The sequence below is a fragment of the Triturus cristatus genome, chromosome 3_2 (genome assembly GCF_964204655.1).
Source record: "Triturus cristatus chromosome 3_2, aTriCri1.1, whole genome shotgun sequence".
In the NCBI taxonomy this organism is placed as follows: Eukaryota; Metazoa; Chordata; class Amphibia; order Caudata; family Salamandridae; genus Triturus; species Triturus cristatus.
The window spans coordinates 684007698-684031103 of record NC_140584.1 but is presented as its reverse complement, the minus strand read 5'-3'; the positions used below and the strand labels follow the sequence as shown (position 1 = coordinate 684031103).

The following is a 23406-nucleotide window of genomic DNA, read 5'->3' as shown; positions in this document are numbered from 1 at the left end:
CCTAGCATACCACAACTAAAATAAATTGAAACTAAATAAGTGTTGCACAATTTATATATTTAAACTTCAGTAGATAATTTACAAATAATGACTAGTTGTACCTTAATTATCACATCATTAACTTCCCTCCCTACAACCCTTGCAGCCCACAATTAAAATAGAAGTAAAACAAATAAGTAGTCAATAAATTAAATATGAATTAATTTTTTAATTGATTTTTAAATATGTAATCGTTACTTAATTCACTTACCACTACAAAGCTAACAGCCTGCAAATAACATATAATGAAAATAAATCAGTATTAAATAATTTACATAATAAACATCAATCATAGAATTAAACAAAATGTATTGTCATTCTTAATGAATTGTTACCTAATTAACTTCCCACCCTATCCCCCTACAAACTTAACAACCCCCACCACACTATAAATTACTTTTACTATATTTAATTCAAAATAACTCATAAAATTTTTATAAATCATAATAACACAACATTAATTTATCAACTAAAACACATATCAACGAAAACACATTAAAATAATTACATATTTTTAACCGCTATATTAGTGAAAGCGATATGAAAACATCAATATTATTTAAAACATTATTGCCTACCTTGAAAAATTATATTCTTGTTAACGATATTTGTGCATCACGATATTTGTCATAATATTTAATTTCCGATATTTCGGTCTCCTGATATTTTTAACTCAATACATTGTCCACACACTGTTGTTGCGTGCTGTATGTGGTGGTTGGTAGAAGCAAAATCTGATTCACATGTGGACAGACCAATGCATGGAGAGGGCTGACCCAATATCAGCACTATTCATTTCATAAGGCCGGTGAGACAGCTAAAGCCACCTCTAGGCTGGACCTGAAAAGGAAAACCTTTTCCTTTTAACCATAAGTTGCCCGAGGTTCAGGTGTATCCTCTTAAGTTTAATATCTCCACTCAGATGGAGAGGAGGACATTGGAACCATTAGGGCAGTTTGTCCAATTTTATTTGAAACTACCACTTTCTATTTTGGGTATGGATGAACAGAAACATTATAATGTGTTGCCATATGTTACGTGTTTCTGTAATTTGCTGACTCTGCACATTGGCCACAAATAATCAGAAAGGAACCTTTTTGAAAATGAGATTGCTTATTGAAGGAACTGTTTCCAGGGGAAAACAAGGTTCCAGAGCTTCATGTAGTTTTTTCCTTTTTGAACTCATTTTTCTGACTTCTGATGCTGCTGCTATGGCAGTGATTAAGTCCTAGGTTTTCAAGTCCTGCATGAAGAGTATGAAGCAGAGGAGGAATTGTGCATCAGATTCAGTTTACCCATGGGGCAATTTCTAAAGTGTGTGAAGATTTTCTTACAAGTAAAGAGTAACTTGTGAAAGCTCTCAGACGTGCTTCGTGTAACTGGGATTCAGTAGTCTATTTCAGACTTCGGTGTTGGGAGCAGGTTAATCTGCAGCCTGTATGAGACGTTAAAGGAACATACAAGAAAACATCAGGATGGAGTTTCACTGTGCACAAATGTTCAAGATTTCAAATATGATGATGATGAAATGACTACAATTCAAATTCGCTTTGCACTTGCAGGATCTCTATAACTAGACACAAAATGGGCTCCGCTAAGTCAGACGAATGTTCAGAAGCGGTGATCAAGGATCAATGTTTTGTGATCTTGCACAGGTGTGTGCAAATACACCAGGGTGTTGTGGGTTATGGCGAGTGACTTTTTTTGCATCAATAGTAAGTGCTTTTGCCCCATATTTCTGTAGTTGTTCGTTTTTTTTATAAAACCAGATTTTATTTTTTGTAATTAAAAACACAACATTAAACACAACAGTAAGTACAAAGTACACAGTGCAGTCTCATTATGGAAGTTCATCAACTCAATCAACTGAGAAATCATTATATCACATGAACTGCCTTAAAGTATTTCGGAGGGACAGCCCTTTGCTTCATAGATAGATAGGTTCTCCTCTAGGCAGAAACAGGTGGAGGGTTAGATGATTTCCTAAACTAGGCAAACTCTCTTTTGCAGATCAGGGTCCCAATACCAACCAGTTTGTGGTCTCCCTTGCTACCTCCTAAAAGTCTTCTAAAATACCTAATATTGCAATTTGGGGTGAAGGGTCAGCTAGTCTCCCTTTATTATTAGATTAGAAAGTATCTTAGACAGGTATTCCTCTATGCCACAGAATTTCAAGTCCACATAAAAGATGTGGTTACCGGTTATGTTACGAAGATTTTTATAGCGCGCTAATCACCTGTGAGGGTATCCAGGTGCTCCGCAGGTGGGTAGTTTGTATTCTCCTTTGAGATTGTTTGAAAATCCACGTCTTCAGGTTCTTGCTGAACTTACATGATGAGGATGCACTGATGTGCTGTGGGAGGTCGATTCATAAATTGGGGGAGATTTATGGGAAGGCAGAACCCCCTGCTCTACTTTTTTGTATGCGAAGTATGTTTGCTAGTGAGAGTCCGGCTGAACGAAGGTGTCTGGAGGGTTGGTGGAAGTGTATGTGGCTGTTGAGGTAGGCAGGGTCTATGTTGTGTAGTGCTTTGTATGTGTGTGTGTGTGTGTGTGTGTAAAAGGAGTCTGTTTTAAGTGCGCTTTTGTTTGGGGATCCAGTGGAGTTTCCTGAGGTGTGGTATAATATGGGTGTGCCATAGTAAGTTGACAATGATTATGGCTGCTGTATTATGGATGGTTTGGATTCTGTTTAGGTCTAATCACAAAACCTTGAGGGAAGCTTACCAGCTCTGCTTCGGTTTCTGGGGGTAAAGTCGATGGTGTTTAGAGTTGTTATAGGCTTTAAGTGGATGGGCAATACTCGCATAATAATTTGGTGAGCCTTGCACTGGTTCTAGATGCAAAGATGCAAGGAGGTTTCTGGGCTGGAAGCTGACCAAGTGTTCATGCTATGAGAGCAGGTCTGAGGACTTGCGTTGATATGAGAGTCTTGAAATCAGCTCTATAGCTGAGACATCCCAGACCTATTTTCTTTGTCTCTAGATGTTCTGTTGGATTTTTGCTTTTTGTTGGAGATTGTGTGAGGCCAAATACCTAGGGCCTATTAAACCCCTTACATTTTTTTTTACAGTTTCCTCCTCTACTAGGTACCCCGGGCAAAGGTGGGTGGGTGGTAGCGCCTGCCCATTTGTTGGTAAGTGCATGGAGCGGCAGCGGCCCATATCTAAATTGCAAAAACAGTTTTTTTTGCTGTTGGCGGTTGAATAAAAATCAACGCCTGCTCCAATTTATATTGCTGTTTTATGTCCAGGAACCCATAGGTTAAACTAGAAGAATTAGCGGTCTGTAAAATGCGTGACAATTTATACTCCTTCAGTACACAAACCAAGGATTTTTTTGAAATAGCTGAGCATGACTCCTCCGGTGCCGACCATAGGTCCTCCCTTCCTATCGCACGGAATGAGTCTCTGATAAAGGAGAACCACGGGATACTACCCGCCCCCAGAGTGGACATTGTAGCCTTTAATTCCTCTCTATAATGTCCTAGCTCTGGCGTACTCCACAGCCGTCTCCAGTAAAGCAGTGGGCGTGAAGCAATTAGTTCTGCAATGGGAAGGATGCCCAAATCCATCCTTAGTGGCGTTAAAGGAGTACTTTTGGGCAAACACAGGATTTGTCTCATAACATTATTTTCTGTTATAGTGAGGGCATTAACTAAGCTATCTTATCACCAGTTCTGTATTTCTTCTGTTCTGGGAGTGTTTCAAATTTTGTAAATATTGGAACTTTGCAAAGATTAGGCCTTCATGAACATTGAGCAATCACAAATATTAAACAGAGCTCTAGCTAGAAGCTTCTCTTTGCTGTATGACACTAAGTGAAATTACCGTACACATAATGAGAATAGCTAGTTTCATTTGGTGATTACCCTTTCCCATTTGCGTATTCTGTTTTTGTGCTATTTTCCGAAAACGTTTTAACATATAATGAGGTATTAAAAGTGTTGTATAACACAGCCTTGACTGGATATCGATAGTTCATTGCAACTGTGATATTTGGCACTGCACCTAATCTCGTTCGACACTGCCTCCGTTGAGGCAGGGTGCAGTTGCTGATCCACCCGTACCTGCAGAGCCACGGTGACGCAATGAAATCTTCTTTATACCGCAAATCATGTTTTAGGGGCACTGGTTGCTAGGGACCCTAGGCATCATCCCCTTTGCAGTGCTTAGTGGCCCTGCATTTGAGTGCCCTAGAGATCAATCCATAGCTTGGGAAGAGAGCAATGGAAATGGAGGGCATGTGGAAGTTGAGGGGATAGAGAAATACAGAGAATCAAAGTGCAGTACTGACCCTGCCCATTGAGCCTCTTAGCTATATTTCACCTGGCAGCTGACCGAGACACTTCAGTGGAAATTAAATTGTGAAGAACCAGTTGCGAGGATATTTGGCAGTGTCGGCCTGCACAGACTTGGGAGACCTCTTTTTGTCCACTAGTTGAAATGCTATGAGAGGGGGGCCTTTTCAGTAAACCAGAGCACAGGAGAATTGTCAAGGTGATGGTTGTCATAATGTCCCTATTCCTAAAGTGGTACACGGATCTCCATATTACAGCTTCTAAAGTCTATACTTCTACAACATAACTTTGGCTCATATCTCAATCCTAGATGTTTCTAGGACTACTGTGTGACTGCTTGATTTTAATTTTACAGTTTTTAGTCTATTGTCTAAATAAACACTTAAGGTTTCTAGGCGTAGATCTGGCTGGTCCCTGACCTAGCTTAAGCCTTGACTTCTCAACTCAGGGATTCGGTTCCCAAATATGATGCTCTCATAGCTTTAGGCGGAGTTTAATCTACATAAAACTCAGAAATAATGGTAATAATGCATGTTGTGTATTGTGTACTCGAGGGGATAATACTTCTTTGGATATGCATGAAGTTGTTAGTTAACTCGCAGTTATAAGTCATTTTCAGTTTTAAATATTACTAAAATATTGTTTTCAGTAATACTCTCAAGCTCATTGGGGCTTTTAATGAAGCCTATCCCTGCCCCATCAATCCACCAAGTCCTTTCTAGATCCACGCGGATGTTTATTTCTTGAAATCTATCTTGTTCCTAGGCTTTCCTGCAGGATGGCCTCATCTGAGTGAAAAAGCATCCATGTCACTTGTGTTTTACAGCACGCTTCAAGTTCCACAGTTTACCTGCCTACAGTTGCTCAGATAGGGGAGTGTTACAAAAAGAGAACTTACCAGCACCATATCTCTGTTCGTAGAAAGTAGACATCCTGGGCACTCCGAGGCTGGGACATTTTCATTGTACTTTGTGCTTCTCAAAATCCCCTGTGAGCTGCAGCATATGCCTGGAAACACATTAACCCATGGAAAAACATTGAAAACTAAACATGGATCCATCTTTATTGACGTAGTTCAGTAAACACCTATTCATAAATAAAATAATATGAAATATCGTAAGGGATAAAGGATGGTGTATCCCAGGCCTCTCACTGAGAATCTAATCTGAGTTAAAAATGACAGGAACTAGAGGAGAGACGGGAGTTGAGTGTGGAATTCAACAAAAAAGAAATGTGCAGTAAAATATTCTTTACGTAGCTTTGGTCGCATTTGTAAACCCACACGTTTTACCATTTCTATCAAAACTGTGGAAACGACGAATGCAAAAACTTGTTTTGTTTTCATTTGTTTCACTGTGTTTTTTATAGCTATTTATATTGGCAGAATTAAATGAATTGCTTTTAATCGTAATGAAATGTGGTAATTTATGTAGTACATTGGGTACGTTTTTTAACAATGGCTAAGTCAATGTAACTAAGGATTATTATTACAGTGACGTATTTAGAATGAAATATGTTGTTATTGCTACGCTTAATTGTTGTTTATCCTGATTGATATAAAAATCAAACAATAATTATCAATAAAAAATTGCAGATGTGAAGGTACAATAAGTATGCCCATAAACTAAAATGGAGATCACACGTTTTAAAGATTGCATCTGATTTTTGAAAGGTGAAGTGACTTATCCCTGAGCTTGTAATCTAGTCTTAATTTTGAAAAGCTATACATTTAATCGGTAGCAAAATCATGTGATATTGTCTTCCCATGCTTACTGACGGACAGAAAATATGCAGAGACGCCAATTGTAATGCTTCCTGAGTGTAGGCCTCCGTTTAGCCAAAGGACCGCTTAAATATACGAATATGGAAGATCTCCAATTAAATAAGCTCGAAGGGCATCATCACCTGCCCTTCTCGTTGCATGAGCAAATGTTAATGTGTGGATCCTATTGACTATTAATACCTGAGTTCTAGTGGACTATGGTCTGACATGCTATACATTTTAATTTTTCAATTTTACTTTTTTTTATCTCCACAGGAGTAGAAAGATTCAGATTCGAAACATCCCACCGCATTTACAGTGGGAGGTAAGAGGATTTGATGTATTCCCTTTTGCATGCTGTCCACGCTGCTTTTACCAAAATATCCACAGATGGTGTTCGTATGAATATACAGGTGCATTTCCTTAGCACTTTCATGTGAAAAAGTTAATTTGCAGATCAGGTGCTCTCTGCTACCTCATTTGACAAGAAGTAATCCATTTTTGATGTTAAGAGGTAAATATATATATTTTTTTAATTTGGATCAAATGTTGAAGGCGTTTTCTCTTGTCTGGACTCACCTCCCATGTATTGCCGTTTGAGGAAAGGAATACAGTTATTTACAATATTTATTCTTGAAAATCCAAGGGTTCAGAATATTCCTCAAGTCTCTGGCATTATTTCCTCGGATGCAACAGGAACTCCTCGTAAAAAAAAAAATAGTTAAGGTGTAAGAAGATAAGATATTGGGGATCCCCTAAGTAGCTTCAGAAGTATATTAACAATATATTCGGGGCTTCACGAAGTAATTGTTTAATGCACTTGTTGCATAGATTTGTGCATGCTATCAAATTAGCAGATGTTCTTCTTCTCATCGTTATGGGATTAATTAAATGAGTTCCAGCGAGTTAAGACATGATGACCTCTGCTACTGGAGCTTGAGGGGGTGGGGGGGGAGGTAAATCATCTTTTCCCTAACTTCTGAAAAAAAGGTTTGATTGTTTAAGGCTCTGACAGTCCTGAGGGTGAAGACCACAATGAGAAACCATGTCAAATTCTGAAGATGAGAGTAATGACACGAAGAGTCACATTGCAAGATGGCTGTAAACAGGCCCTTATCCCCTGCTTTCCCCTCTCCGCCAGGGATGCTGGAGCCAAAGTAATGTATGATCCTAGAGGGTCCTCTGCGTAATGGGGAATTACCAGGTGAATTGGGAATTGTGTTTATGCGGGCAACCCCTCTGTTTGTAGATCATGAATACAGTTGAGGCGCAACTGTCAATTGTCATCTTCCACTCCCTTAAAAACGACGCTGTCTGGCTAGCAGGAACCCTTGCCCCGCCAGTACCGTATTGCATTTACTTTCCCCTCCATAATGCCTAGAAACATCTTATAGGAGAGGGTGACCGGTTGTTCCAGAACATTCGAGAGCACGCTGCAGATCTTATTCCAATAATTCTGGAAAGTTACCCGTTCCATATAATGTGGAAGAAATCCCCGGGTATCTGCTCACATTTTACACGCTTCTGAGACGTACCTCTTCCCATCCCTCAGAATGGGTACTCACTAACTTTCTCTTGGGGGCCAAATTTGCAGTGTGGTTCATGGCCGAGGGCCGCACCGGTGGGGGCGGGGCAGTAGGGTGAGGGGGTGGGGCTAGAGCAAAAAAAAACTATGCCCATGAGGTTGAACACAGGCCCCTGCAGCGGACGCCTTCGTCCACTGAGCCACCAGACCCGGCATACACACATCTCTCTATCTATTTAACTATCTCTCTCTCTTTCTCTCTCGCTCACTCTGCTTGTCTCCCTCTCTCTCTCTGTCTCCCTCCCTCTTTGTCTCTCTGTCTCCCTCCCTCTTTCTCTCTGTCTCCCTCTCTCTGTCTCCCTCCCTCTCTCTCTCCCTCTGTCTCCCTCCCTCTGTCTGTCTCCCTCCCTCCCTCTGTCTGTCTCTGTCTCCTTCCCTCTGTCTCGCTCCCTCTCCCTCCCTCACTCCCTCTGACTCCCTCTGTCTGTCTCTGTCTCCCTCCCTCTGTCACCCTCCTCCCTCTGTCTCCCGCTGTCTCCCTCTGTCTGTCTCTGTCTCCCTCCCTCTGACTCCCTCTGTCTGTCTCTGTCTCCCTCCCTCTGTCACCCTCCTCCCTCTGTCTCCCGCTGTCTGTCTCCCTCCCTCTCTCTGTCTCCCGCTGTCTGTCTCCCTCCCTCTCTCTGTCTCCCTCTCTCTGTCTCCCTCTCTCTGTCTCCCTCCCTCTCTCTCCCTCCCCCTCTCTCCCTCCCTCTCTCTTCCTCCCTCCCTCTGTCGCCCTCCTCCCTATCTCTCCCTCCCTCTCTCTATCTCTCAGTCTCCCTCCCTCACTCTCTCCCTCCCTCTCTCTCTGTCTCCTTCTGTCTCCCTCACTCTGCTTCTCTCCCTCTCTCTCTGTCTCTCTCCCTCTCTCTCTCTCCCTCCCTCTGTCTCCCTCTGTCTGTCTCCCTCCGTCTCCATCTATCTGTCTCCCTCCCTCTCTCTCTGTCCCCCTCCCTCTGTCTCCCTCCCTCTGAGTCTCCCTCTGTCCGTCCCCCTCTCCCTGTCCCCCTCTCTCTGTCTCCCTCTCTCTCTGTCCCCCTCTCTGTCTCCCTCCCTCTGTATGTCTCTGTCTCCCTCCCTCTGTCTCCCTCCCTCCATCTCCCTCTCTCTGTCCCCATCTGTCTCCCTCTGTCTGTCTCTCTCTGTCACCTCACCCGCTGCTCTCACTCCCTGCTGCCCTCCTTCACCTCACCCGCTGCTCTCACTCCCTGCTGTCGCCTCACCCCGCTTGTGTCACCCCGGGCTGAGACTGCTTCCCGGGCACCCACACAGCGCACCCGAGTACTTCACAGGTCTTTAAAAGACCATTCACTTGTTAATGAGGCGTTGTTGTATTTCACCTCTTAGCGCCCCTGCATCTCCACTCAATCAGAGGGGAAATGCAGGGGCGCTAAGAAGAGGTGAAATACAACAAAGCCTCATTAACAAGTGAATGGTCTTTAAAAGAACCTCCCGGCCCCCATAGCCCCGCGCTGCTGCAACCGGCGGTGATCCGTTCTGCGATTTGGGAATGATTGATAATTCCAGTTGGACTGGTAGCTGCCCTTCCCGGCTTTATCAAAATTACAGGGCCACTTGGAATGAGGGCCCAAGCATTGATGGTGCATTAGAAATGTTGACTTGCCAACTGGGACGCTAGTACTTATCCGATTACACATCTGCAACATAGCCTAGACAGAACAGCATCTGTCAAATTGTTTTCCTGTTATTGTAACTGTGCTGAAATTGCGATAAGATGTAACACAGTATTAGAGTTCATTGTCTCAATTGAGACAATGTACCACTGAATAAGCGCAAGACGTGAGAGTCGGATGTACCTTACAGCATCTAGCAATGGTGAGCAAAAGGTGTCTTTAAATATATAATATATTTTGCTGAAAAAGGTTTATGGGAGTGTCCTTGGTCATGCGTGTAAATATTTGTTTCTGTTTTGGGCATTGTGAGCACTCTAGCAGAGGTCATGTTGAAATGGCTGTTAGATGAGACGACACCCTTTTATTATCTTTGGGAATCTCTTCTTCTGTTAAAAACGGCTCTGTCCTCATTTTGCCACTCTAAAATACCCACTCTCCTGTGAACGTGTATTCTCTCCATCATCCACAAACTCGGTTTTTATCCCTCTAGAACACTACTTTTGTTTCTGCAGTTTCCTCCTTTGGCTTCTCCTCTCATGTCTTCGTAGACAATCCCGAGACATTATTTTGACCTTTATAGTCTGCCTCTTCAAAAAACATTTTCTATTTATAACACTTAATCCCAAAATGGGTGTCCTAGTACTTTTTTTCGTCTCAACTCCACTATGAGCACATTGCTTTCCATCTCCTGTTCAGTTGTGCTCACACTACTTTGCCTCCATACCTACTGTACTCTTATGCCCATATTTTTTATTCCTCCAATCTCTGCCTGTGTAACGCATGGACTATTTTCTTGATTTTCGACTGACATTACACATTGTTCCTCTGTCTGTACACAAGGCCCACCGTCTCTTTTGACTTTCTCATCCACAAAACCTTCATTTCTGAGCTAGAACTAATCTCACATTGATTACCATAGTTTCCTCTTCCTTAGGTTTTTTACTCAATTTCCCCTCTACAAAGTACTCTGCAGCCACCACAGTTGCATCATCCCTTCACGTCACCATTTTCACTTGCATACCATTCCCACCATCCTTGATCCCTTTTCATTTCCATTTTCCCTGTTAATGTATTGTGATTAGAAACATTTCCAGTCTCACTTCCTGTACCTTTCATCTCTTATACCTCTATATTCATATTGGCTCCTAATGCTTAGCTTCACAGTTTTTTCTTAATTCTTTTAATCTCTGTTCTGCATGGACTCATTCTTATTAATTATACTCATTCAAACTCATTACTCGAAAGCAACACTCTAATTTGAGTATGTCTCATGCTCCACTGAAGTTGCTTTGTAATATTTATTTAGAAATTAAGGAGTTTTGTAAAGTGCTTACATGTCACCACACTGTCCACTTCAAAGCACCCCTAGAGTAGGAAATATGGGAGGAAAATGTCAGGGATGAGAGTCTAAATATTCAAACGTATGCTGTGCCAAACATTTGGGCAAGCAATTGGTGAAAGTCTTTACCTAGTGGGCTTAGTCAGATGGTGGGGCGAACGTTCCTGTGAACTGAACGGTTTTCTGGTCTTTCCTAAATTAGTTGTTTTCTTGACTTTTCATTGCAGATCGTAAGGTATTCCAGATGCGTAAGCCTATGCAGTTTATTTATTTCAGTTTTTTTAAATAAGTTGTATGAGTTAATAGGCATTTCTAGATATAAAAGTCCTTGTTGGCTGGTACAGTGTAGCCAGTGATTGGAGGTAGTTGAGGAAAAGATTTGTGTTATGCTTTAGGCATAATACCTAGTATTTTGAACTTGAACCGGGGGACAATGGAGGTTCACACTCCCACACTTGTATCCAGACAGAAGGGAGCTCTAGAGGTAAAAAAAAAATCTCGTACATGGCGAACACCGCGAAAGGCGTAAAGGAAGCAATTCCTTTTTGTTATTTAACCCTCACACACCCTATTGGTGTCATGCTTCATCATTGGGTTCACCCTGACTCCTAAAGTTCAGGGTGGGCTCGACCATATTTTAGGGAGCTCTTAGGAGATGTAGGCCAGGGGGACTTAAAGATAAAAATCCTACTTCGTTCCCCAGGTATCCCTTTTATTCTCTGGGATGTAGTAGATATTAAAACAGTAATAAAAACAGGTCTTTATGGAGTAATGGCCCTTTGACCCTAATAATCTGCCAACATGTTTCAGCCCAAAAAAAGGCGGCCTTATAGATCCTGGGCTTTCGTCAGGGCACAACAAGAATTCCCTCCCTGGCGTTGACCGAAAGTTATTCTATATATTTGTATTGAAGGAACAGAAAGCTGTAACCTTCGTGCAAAATATAATGGGGAGTATACTTATCTCCCTTCTTTATGTATGAGAAAGAGTTTGCTCTAATTGGGGGAACAAGTGTTTCTCACGGATCACGGCAATGGCAGCCTTGTAGTCACACGTACATCAAAGGTCCTGCCCCGTAAGAAACCTATTTGGTGTCCTTGTATCCCGGCTACTACCTCTAGAGCTCTGTTCTGTCTGGATACAGGTGAGGGAATGTATTTCTAATTGGGAGGAGGCATCCATGTCCTAACCTCTCTTCCCCCTTGATTGCCGGTGGAGGGACCTTCACTGACAGTGTGGTTTACAGACAATGGAGGTTCACCAGTGCTGTCGAGGTTGGTTAAAATTTTCTGAGGTGACGCCAAATTCTTGCTGCTTGGTTTTGAAGGTTTTCAAGCTTGCATAGTTACTGTGGCGGCAAACTTTAAGGAGGATTAGCACGCCTGTTAATTCAATGAGAATTTATAATGATCACTTTCATTTACCCTCTTACAACTCACTTTTCATTTATACTCTTAAAAGTACCTTGGGTGGCACAGTCATGCGCGGGTCTAGTTGGCACTACTTGTACAGGACCAAATACGTTATCTGGTTCAGGTTCTGTTCCTTCTGTAGGAACATGACCTGCTCAGGAAAAATCAAAAAATGTTGTTCTGTTATTCTGCCCCATATAAATTTGTATTGTGTATTCACATGCTGGCTGGTGTGCCATACTACATAATGCTAACTCACCAGAAAGCTGGTTACACTCATACATTCAGGGTACACATACACCTATTGCGTTTCTTTCTAGTGCAATGATAGTGTCTAACTTGCGTCAGTGAAGTAACCTCTGTTCCTTCTGTCTATCTGAGACAGACTCGTCGTCCCTCCTGAGTTTTGCTAGACTCCTTCTGGAGTGCCCTGTGATCTTTAAGCAGTGAGGCATATCTGCTTCTCTGACTAAGAATGGGTGACATTCCTTCGAATGTGCCTCTCTTGTTCTCCTACATGTGGGACTATGCCAGTGATCGCCAGCTTGTAAGTGCAAAGGCATGCTACAGTGGGAGGTGTGTTGGAAGAACCCTCCTATGTGGTGCGTGCTCCCGCTGGTGCACCATGGTTCAACCACGGGATTGGTAGCTCTAAATGGTGACATGCTGTGCATTGCCCACTTACTGTCTATCATCTGTGGCTCCAGCAACTCCTCTCCATTGTCTGTTCACCTGGTGGAAGTGGGATCCCTGACAGGGAGAGCCTTGGGAAATCATTGTGCCAGTGGCTTAATGAGGTTCTAGTGGCTGGCAGTCTAGCCATTAGGATCTCTCTGGCCACACCCTTCCACTCAAACTAGGGGCCCTAGTCCATCATTAGTTTCCCCTTCAGGGGTGATGACCGGTCCCGATTGCTCTGGCAGTAGCAAGTTAAAGGGCCTACAGGGATGCCCATGGGCAACACCCACGGGCATCGCACTGCTTGGATTCCTGCTCTCAACTCCAAAATAAGTGAAACCTACTGTAATGTTTGACTCCTACACTCCCTGCACATGCAGTCATCCATTCAGATAACCGCACAACCCTCTGTCATAAATGAACCCATCCCCCACTAATTCCTGCTTCATCCTTGTTGGAGGTGATAACCTCCCAATATGGCTTACCTGGTGTTCAGCTGACAAGGCACCTGCAGCAGCCCTCAAATTCTCACAGGCACATTCACACATACTTGCAGGGAAGGATCCCCACCACTCCTTAATGTTGTTTCTAATTTTTATAATATTGAAAGTGATTTCTTAGGTTTATTACTAAATTTTATTAAAGATTTTTGACATTCTGTATAGGGAAGCATATTTTGTACTTAGTTGAAAAACAAGTATATTATTTACAAATAATCTGGGTTTTCTGAAGATCAAAATCTTAAACTCTTTGACACGCTTGTCTTTCTGCTTCTGTGGGATCTCAAAGTTAGAAACTTTTGACACCACCTTAAATCATTTTAGTTGATGAATGGATGCTGTCAACATATTCTTATATTATTCTTTCTTAGCTCATCTTACATGGGTGTCGAAATGAAAAAAATACAGTGTCGCTGACAACCAATAAAACTAACACCAAATGTGCTTGGTATCCAAGCCAACTTCTAAGCATCAAATAGTTATGTCAGAAGAAACACTCCATGCTTCTAAAAGAAAAAATAGATCAGTTGTTAGAGACTGTATGAATATAAAGCAAAAATAATAAAGTACCACTGCCCTGGTCTACTATTTCTAAAGAGCCACTGCCTTGGTCTACTATTTCTCAAACCTTCAGTACTTACAAGAATTTTACCGGTTGCACCCCTCGTCAATTGCATAATTAATAAAGTAGAAATCACTATATAGTAATGCACAGAAATAGGACCATGGGTCAACCCCACCTAAGCCATTGCTTGTTGCAAGTGTCCTTTGGACCAGTTCATGTAACAGCTGTTCTATATTGTAGCGGTCAGCCATGATGTATGGACTTAAGCGGCTTTACATCTTGCCTGTGGCATGGGACAAACCAGACCAGGTTATATGAACCTTTGTATCACATGCGTGGCCCGCTGCTCCGGTGTGACGCACCATTAGAAGAGTCCCTTACAGGTACTGCTGCTGAAAAGAGGGTATCGGAGCAGGCAAAGATTTCAGGAGACCCTCCCCCACCCCTTGATTGGATTTTGATAGTTCACATAGCTGCTGCCAACTCTTAATATGGTAACTGAATGTGGTGGCCATCTTTTAAGGGTAATGTCAAAGTTCGTTTATGCTAAATAATAATGCCTTGAAATGCGATAGACACTAAAATACACAGAAGTGACAAAACATGATTAATCAGATCATACATATTCCTCAGTTATAAAACCCACCAACATAAAAAAAAGAACCGCTGCTTTCCAAGGCATACTATTGCTTGAGCCATAATTTTACCAACCTCACTATTAACTGGGTATTTAAGCCACCCAGTGAATATCTCTAAACCTCACTGATCAAGCGAATTCCAGTTTGCCCGTAAAAGAGCTGCAGCCAAAACTTTGATTAAGAGCCATAGAACAACCAATCCAATGTGGCACACTTTCATTTTTATAGCCTGAAGCCATACAGGTCTTGGATACAGAGTAACTGTTATTCCAAGAAGATGTAAACACTATAATCTAAACACTGAATAGGTATTTATCACTGTATTTTCCTCTTTCACCTCTATCCACGCGCTCGCAATCCTTTAACAAGGCTTGTTCTTCTTGTATCTTCCTGCAGTGGTCTTCTTACCAGCATTTGTGGTGAACCAAGTTTGTATAAAACTCGGAGTAGATTGCATGGATTAAAAGGTTCACTTGTAAGCAAATGCTTTAATTAAGGTGCCTTAATCCTCAATACCTTTAAGTGTGCTTTATGGCTTGCAGCATGGTCTGCAGCGAGCCCCAAAATCTGCCTGGCAAATTAACTTTTTTTCTACCAGAGACCACTGTTTTAAACTTCGCTATAGTGACCTCGTGGGCTAATTAAATATTAATGTCTCCAGTGCCTTGCGTTAACCTTTAATCTAATATTGTAGATTTAACATTGTAATTAAATGTTAGGTATATTTTACATTGTTTCATTACCATTACATCAAAAGTGATGAGATGAAAGTTGTCTGCCTGCCAAGCCCTAAGTGGCTGCCAACTATCAACATGTTAAAGCTGATCATACAGACTAGTGAGTGATAGGGCAAATCTGCACATGTATGTATGATTACTGAATGATACTGCTAACGTGCCTCTCAGACCCTGTTCATGGGGGATGCGGGACAAGCACCGGCTACAGAGTGGGAACCAGTGTGATTGGGGTCATTTGATACTGATGTTTTGGGGCACGTCCTACTGTGCTTCTGCAGACTGGGCCAGGTTCAACCCTTTCCTCACTGGACTCCCAGGTTAACAAGGGCAAGCAATCACCGACGTCTCAGGTTGGTAGTGTTGCGGTGCTTGTGCTCAGAGCTCAACAGGCAATCAACACATTATGGTGAATATCCATACCAGTGCTTACCTTTTCAAGAAAGAAAGAACCTCATTTACATAGTGGTACTCCGTACTCAACACTACTAGTAACAAAAGCAAGTCGGTGTTCAAGAGGGCTACTTTGGCAGGTGCTGTGTCCACCCTACTCCCTTCAAGTGCCACTGTCCCCAGGCTCTCTTCCCCAGTTCTGTGAGGTCCCCTTTATCTCTAGGGGTAAACCGTAGCAGGGTGAATATAGCACGTGCCGTTCAGTCACCCTCAAACATGAGTGTGCTCAGTCTTAATCTCTTACCCGGATGAATCTGTCCTGCTTGGGCCTCCTGGTACTCTGGGGTATGCTGGCTCACCCCAAGGCACACCTCTCTCCTCTGGCGCTGTGCTTGATTCCATGCGGGTGCCGGAAGCAGCAGCACTCAGATGGTGTGATCTCACCTGGGCTGGGTTGGGAGTGGCGTCCCTCGGTCTCCGAAGTTGGTAGTTCGGGCCAGTGCTGGGGCTGCTTGGACTGCAGATAAAGACCATAACAGGGCCTTGAGACACTTTGAAGTTGCAGCAGCACTCGGGCTGGTCCCAGCCTTGGCAGTTGTAGTTTGTCCTGGGCTGGCCACAACTTGGGGTAGACGCAATGCTCGCATGGGCCGACTGGCAATAAGAGATCAGAGCCCTGACAGGGCCTCAGCAATCACTTTGTTGCCGAGTTGTGGTTTCCACGTGAAGTCCTTGGAAAAACCATGGTGTGGCAGGAATGGACCTTTGATGCTCGGATCCTCCTGCATGGCTCTCCAGCAGTGTGCTCCTCTGGGCGACCCACATCCACTAATGGCACGCTGAACCCCGGTCCTTCTTGGATAGTCTCGCCTCTGGCAGGGTAAGCTGGCCCCTTCCCTTTAGGCAGGCACAAAGGCTCCTGGGTGCTTCTGGTTAGGTTCACAACTCCTTTATCAAGAGTCCAGGTGATCTTTCCTCATCTCTGGAAGTTTGACTATCCGGCAGTCATAAGCCTGTCTTGCACAGCAGCCATCGGAGTACTTTGCAGAGTACTCCCTTCCTTGGCCACAGGGGACTTGGAGCTGTAACAATGAAGTGGGTTAGTTGGTACTACCAACTCTAGGTGGACTCGTAAACTTACCTCACTGCTTCCAATATAATTCCTGGCAACCCATAAGAACCAAAACTCATTGATTAAACGCTCGAAAGCAAGTGTACTTTTCACTTTGGGAACCAATCCTCTCTGTTCCCAGAGTCTATCTTCCTCCCTCGTCAAACCGTACTGGTTCTAATGCCCCCTAAAATGTACTCTTCCTCAAGACTAAGTCTGAAGCTACAATTTAACATCTTGCCCCTGATACCAGTCCCAACATAAACTAACATTTCACTACCTGAGACAGAATTGTACTATGTTGTCATGTGGTTTTCGTATAGCACAAGCCTGCCAATTTAAGCCCATATTCACTGTGTGTTAAACACCGACTCACTCTTGATGCCGGTGTTTGACCCGTGTTGATTGTCACTTTGTTTTTTTAAATCTTTTTGGGCCGTGTGACCTCCCCACCCCCCTTTGCCTTTTTGGGCCAGTGTGACCTTCCCCAATACTCTTACTCCCCTTCCCACCCTGCCGACAGGCATATACCCACCTACAACTGCAGCGCTTTTTAGTTGTGAGCTGCAGTGCTGGCGGGGAAATGCTGGTCGGCAGGAACAATGCTGCACAAAGCCTGCATGCAGATCGGCCATATCATACCATACTATATAATGATAGGCCATACCATACTATGCAATAAAAGACCAAATCATACCACACTATACAATGATGGGCCATACCATACCATGACAGGCCATTCCATACCATACTACACAACATAACTTTTTTTTAAATGACAAAGTAAATGAATCTTGCATAGGCAAGACCCTTTGGCTTGGCCAATGCTTGTTTTTACCAGCTAACATACAGAGGAAAGCTACATTGTCAGTTCATGTCTGCTACCCCTGGTGAGAGCGAAGTTTACAATTTATACAAGTTCCTCAATTGGACAGCTACGTGTGCAGTTCATGCTGACTCCCTTACAGAGGAGAGCCTGACACACCTACACATTTGTAGAGATGCAATAATAGGGTTTCAGGTAGACTTGCTTGTGACATTGACTTTTCAGAACTCGGAGAGGTGGGCATGCAGAAGATGAAAGGAAGGAGTCATTTGAAAGAAAAGGAGTTGTCATCTGGACGTTTTAAGTCCAAGACGGTTTCCATGCATTTATTTATAGTAAGACTGTCGAGGTTTTTTGAGACTGCATGCACGCTGTAGAAAGAAACATTATTTGCCTGTGTTGCAATATCACTGTAGGCCTTGAGAACACAAGCAAACAACACCCCACCATCACGCACGGGTAAATAGACTTAAAATAAATATGTTTTCATTTCCCCATGAAATCGAATTGAAGGAAACCGCAAAACAGGAATGTTGCATTTTAAATGTATTTGCTAGAGATACCACGCTCTTAAAAATATATTATAAGGACATAGCAAAAGGATTCTTGCAGTGTTTGTTGTTTTCTGAGCCCCAGGAGTTTCAAGGACAAGCATTTCCTTTGGAAACCGCAAACATTTCTTTAGAGAATTTGTTGTTATCCATATAGTTGGATATATTATAGCAAATAGAAGTAAATAGAATTGCAGGATAAAGGTTACCATTTTAGCATGTGTTGTCTACAGCCTTCTGAAACTCCAGGGTGGCTCTTCGATGGCTTTAAAAAAAGCTAATTATGATAGTATTGTGATACTGTACACAATGCTTTTATTTCAAGAGGTGTAGCTATAATTGTGCTATTTTCACTATAATATTGATGTGAAGAGCAAGATGTATTTTTTAAACACGTTAGAGATTAGAGTGGAAATGATGCTCTTCTGTCGCTGTAGAGCGACAGTTCTGCGCCATGACTGCAGAAAGGACAACACATAATAGCATAAACTCTGCACTTTGTAGCTTCATTTTAGGTATTTTTTTAGGTCTGGTCTACCCAACAGTTTTTAGTGATTTCTTTGTTAAAGACCTTGTGGACCATCCCAGCTACTTACAGTGGGTTTAGAGCCCACCCATTGCTTGCATTGGTTTGCTATGTCACTTGCTTGCTTCTTTTCCCTGGCTTGCCTTCCTGTTCTTGTTCGTCTGCTGTAGCATAGCCTTTTTTGATTGGATGACTTGTATCCTTCCACTGATCACATTTGGGGAACTACACTTTAAATTTTTCTTTCAGCATTCCATGAGGTGCATCTGTTTTCTAGCTCTCTCATATGTGCTGTTTCCCCTTGTAAACACCATCTTTTTGCTGCGTTGTCCCGCTGACCTCCTTCCTTGTGTGCTGGTCCAGTGCTTTCCACGCTCCTCATCCATCCACTCCTAGTTGCTTCTTCTCAACTACTTCCCTCACTCACTCCTCCATTGCTGCCCCACCTCTCGAAGTCCTTTAAATATTTTTATTTTACTTTTAAGTTTTTTTGAGGGCTCCGCAGCTGTCCTTTGCTGCTGGGGCACTCCGCATGTAAGCTTTTAAAAATGTGTATTTACTGAGCTAAGCGGTGTCCACATTGCATCAGTAACTAAAAAACAAAATAGCAACTGTGTCATTCTGAAGGTGTGCTCATGCGTAGCGACACACACATAGGGTATTGCATATGCATGCGCCTATGGTAAAACACCGCCGCCAGTTGTGACTGCATCATCGTGCCTTTTTTCGTCGCAAGCTCCCATGCTGCACAGCGTTGGCAAAAACCAATAAGTCAGAAAGACGCAATCTATTGGCTTTGCTAATGCATCTTTTCCATGTAGACTGAATAGTGTCATAGCTAAAACCACCTGTAATGAAGTACTGCTCAATAGGAGGAAACTTTAGAGAAGTACAAATATCAACAGAAGAGATGGAATTTCAGAGAATTTATTATCTCCGTCTGTATGCTTCCTAATCACAGGTGTTGGTATACAACTCCATAGCAATTATTTATTTTATTGACCATGGAAGGATGGAAGTCTGAGTTGACCTCTGAAAAGAGACAGTAGGAGGAACTGATTCTCAGAGCATCTCAATAATGCATTCTTGAACATTGTAAGCGGGCCTTACTCCACCTCCACCTTCCCTGTAGACTGAAGTGAAACTACTTTGACCTCGGAGTGGTGGGCAAGCTCAGAAATACTAATTGCTTGTGTACCTAAATCTGCATAAAAGCCAGGTGCAGTGCTCTCACCAGCTGCACTGCATCGGTCATACTAAAGCTCTGTTTGTGAGAGGCTCATGTCCAGCAGGTACTCTGACGGCAGAACTTTGATGATTCACGCCCTGCCCTGACTCTTCTGTGGGTGACCTTCTCATGTGGCTACACCTCACAGCAGACATTATTCATAAGCTGCTCTGAGTCAGTGTGACGTGATGAAGGCTCCAGCTACTGCTGTCCCGTGCTTTTGTTGGTAGACAGCCTCCGGGCTCTGTTGGTCACAGTGAAGTTCAGCATGGGCTTCTTGCCATGCCAGCTGGCGCGTTTTCAGATGGTGGTGTGGCAAAGAGCGGTGTGGTGCGTTTTCAGATGGTGTTGCGGCAAAGAGCGGTGCTCTGGCAGCAAGAGCAAAGCATGTGGTGCACTGCACAAATGGCTGAAATGCAAACAGATCGAATGACTTGCAGTAAGCAACCCATGCATATTTATTCACAAACCTTGAGGCTACAAGGTGGCGAGCAGATGAAATGCCTGGGACGCATGCTTTATTACCAAGCTAAGTCACAACAGAGCTCTTATTAGATGTCACAAAGTCCACTTGTAACACCTTTGTTAAACAATTGCTCTACCAAATTCTCCAGTATATCCGATGTTCTCTTATTTTGTGGCTCTTGTGAAATCTTAGCTTGTGTATGTGTGTGTGTGTGTGTGTGTATATATATATATATAATAAAAAGCTATTGGAGAGGAAATTAAATTTATGGAACTAGATATTTTAGACTGTGCTAAAGAGCCATATAACCACTGACGAGTGGACAAGTTATCAAAGCACAGACTACATGGTTAACTGTGTGTACACACACACACACACACACTCCTACACACACACATTCACTCACTCTACACACACGCACACACTCCTAGACACAGCCGTGGAAGGAGCCCCGCTGCACGGTGATCAGACCCGCGGTGCTGCCAGTTGGTAGCAACCAGTGAGATGGACAGGACCGGAGTATGGCGGCATTAATGTGTTGCGGAGTACTGGGAAAGTGCCATACTACCCACTGGGGTTTTCTATTTTGAACTTTATTTGGCGAGGTGTGCACGGCAACCCACTGAAGGAAGACCAATGCACTTCAGATACCAGCAGGCAGTGCGAGCGGCCACGCCCACTGGGGCAGGTATCATGATGGAATTGGGTGCATTTAAACTGCAGTGACACGCCCGCAATGTTGTTAGCACATTGAAAAAGTGGAAGGAATACAAAACGCGTCTGGGCTGGACGATATATTTCTGTGTGCCATTTTATTCTGAACTCTTTGCGGCAGCCACCATTAAATATTGAAAGCAAGACCAACTTGTGTGGGCCCTTCCTTTTGCGGGTAACCTTGTGTATGGATATGGATATATATATATATATATATATATATATACACACATACAGTCACACATGACCCAGTGCACAGTTAACCATGTAGTCTGTACTTGTCCACTCGTCAGTGGTTATATGGCTCTCTAATATCTAGTTCCATTAATTGAATTTACTCTCCAATAGCTTTTTATTTTTTTCTGCTTAAATTTCTAAACTGTAACTCCTGATTTTAATGCCTGTCTTCTTTTTCTGATAGTGCACTACTACACGGTTTCTGTGCCATTATCTCCCCAGTGGCCCCCTTAAACCAGAGCCAGCCGCCTCCTCCGCTCCCAAGCTGTGTTGCCAGAGTGCAGAGAAGCGGCTGCAGCTTCTACTTTTCACAGGTTAACAAACTTTAACTCTGACTCCTAAAAAGAACAGGAAACTCATTAGATCACCAAAACGGGCAATTCAGGGTTCTTCTGAAACGATTCTCCCTAGTTTAATTTGAACATGGAGCAGTCTGTCACCTTAAGAAAATTCACAATTAGTAAATGTGTTTTAAGCTGTCCCGCAGAGGTTATATTTGGTGACCCATATTGTCTCCTCCTGAGTGCTAATACTTCGCCTCCTTCTGGCCCCCTTCTGTGCATGCCAAAGCCTTGGAAGCAATGGATTGCCTCTGTGACAAGACATGGTTGTTTGGTTGACACATTGTTTCCAAATAAAAACATTTGCACCATCTTCTAGATTTGCTAAAATTAGTTTTCTACAGCTCGCTGGACAAGTAGTCGTGGGTGACTTTCCCAAAAGTTACTAAGTGAATCGGTGCATTTCCACGAGTCAGTTCCATACAGAATGGTTTACCTGAAAGATGAACATGTCCTCAATGCTTACAATTCAGGAATGTTTGCAACTATCACGTGAACAGTGCACCCTATAATAAAGAACAACACAAAAATCAAAAAACACAGTTAACACAAGACAGGTCTCCTATAGTATTTATTGATGCAGAACAGCATATCCCGGGTACCAAAGAACAAGGAACAAGCATTGGCATAGCCAATAGGTTTCACCTTTGGGACCTTATAAGTGTTTACCCATGCAACAGTTGATGTTGTTGCACAAAGGATATTGTGCTGGATAACTGAACACTTATAAGGTCCCAAAGGCGAGACCTATTGGCTATGCCAATGCTTGTTGTTTTCCCTATGACAAAGGGACCGAGTCCCCAGTCTTGAAATGCAGGCTGAAACTTTCTCTACATGTTGTGGTCAGTGTTTTGGGGACCAGCTCCTTTTTTCTTTGCCCTCTCTTGACACATCACCTCAAAACTTTCCAGTAAGGAGATGAAGTGGATGAACCTCTTTTTGTAAAGTTTCATGAGCATTCATGATACGGCGCCAAAGTTATTAGCAAATGAATACATCCATTTCCAATGGGAAACTGGTGCTAACTAGAACTACAAAGTGGCGACCCCCCCTGTGTAATGTGTGTATAGTTTGTAGAGTGTATAGCGGGTGTGTGTAGAGTGTGGTAGAGTGTGTGTGTGCGTGTGTTTTTTTTCTTTTTATAAAGGCAAGGTCTTTGTGGCTCAGCTCTGACAGCTAACAATCTGAACATATATTTTAAAAAATATATACAACTAAGGGTGCCCCAGCATTAACTGAGGATGCCTAAAAAATGAAACCTTTCATTCCAAAGCAAGACCTCAAGCAAGTGGTTCAATCCATGGCAGTAAACAGAAGTGACTACAGTAATGCCTTCCAACACATCTCCCAAATGAAGGTTAGCCCCACTCTATGCATTCACGCGGCTCCATGTGAGGCGGATGACTACATCACCCCGCGCGAACGGATCTCCACTGGCTCCGCCCACCTTAGCTCAACCAAAGACTTATCATAGAAGCTCAAAATAGCTGGTGGTGGCTGCTCCTCCACAAACAAAATGGTATTGCGCCTTGAGGGCTCGAGTTATAAAACTAAAAACCCCAAGTCAACTTTCTCTGGACTTTAAGTGTGCCGGGTCTCACCGGTGCTGAGCACTGGCAGTTTTTTAAAGGGGCCCTCGAAATGGGTCCCTACAGGGCTCTGTTTTGTGCCCTGGCACAGGCAGTCAGTTTTTTTTCGGACTGCAGTGACAGCAGGCACATGGATGTGCGTGTGCTCACACTGCTCACTTCTCACTAGTGGAGAAGTTACAACAAGACATCATGCCAGGTGAGCGTTTATGGGGAGGGGAAATCCTTTAAAGAGAGTCATTTTCTCTCTGGATTTCCC

General features: G+C 43.0%; 1 protein-coding gene across 1 annotated transcript in view; it reads left to right on the top strand.

The window, feature by feature from the left end:
• The window catches only part of IGF2BP2 (insulin like growth factor 2 mRNA binding protein 2), a 380650-nt gene that overhangs the window by 90023 nt on the left and 267221 nt on the right, over positions 1-23406 (top strand). The window contains exon 3 of the mRNA XM_085648719.1: positions 6378-6426. Coding sequence (XP_085504845.1) covers positions 6378-6426 — 49 coding nt within the window. The remainder of the gene's footprint in view (positions 1-6377; positions 6427-23406) is intronic.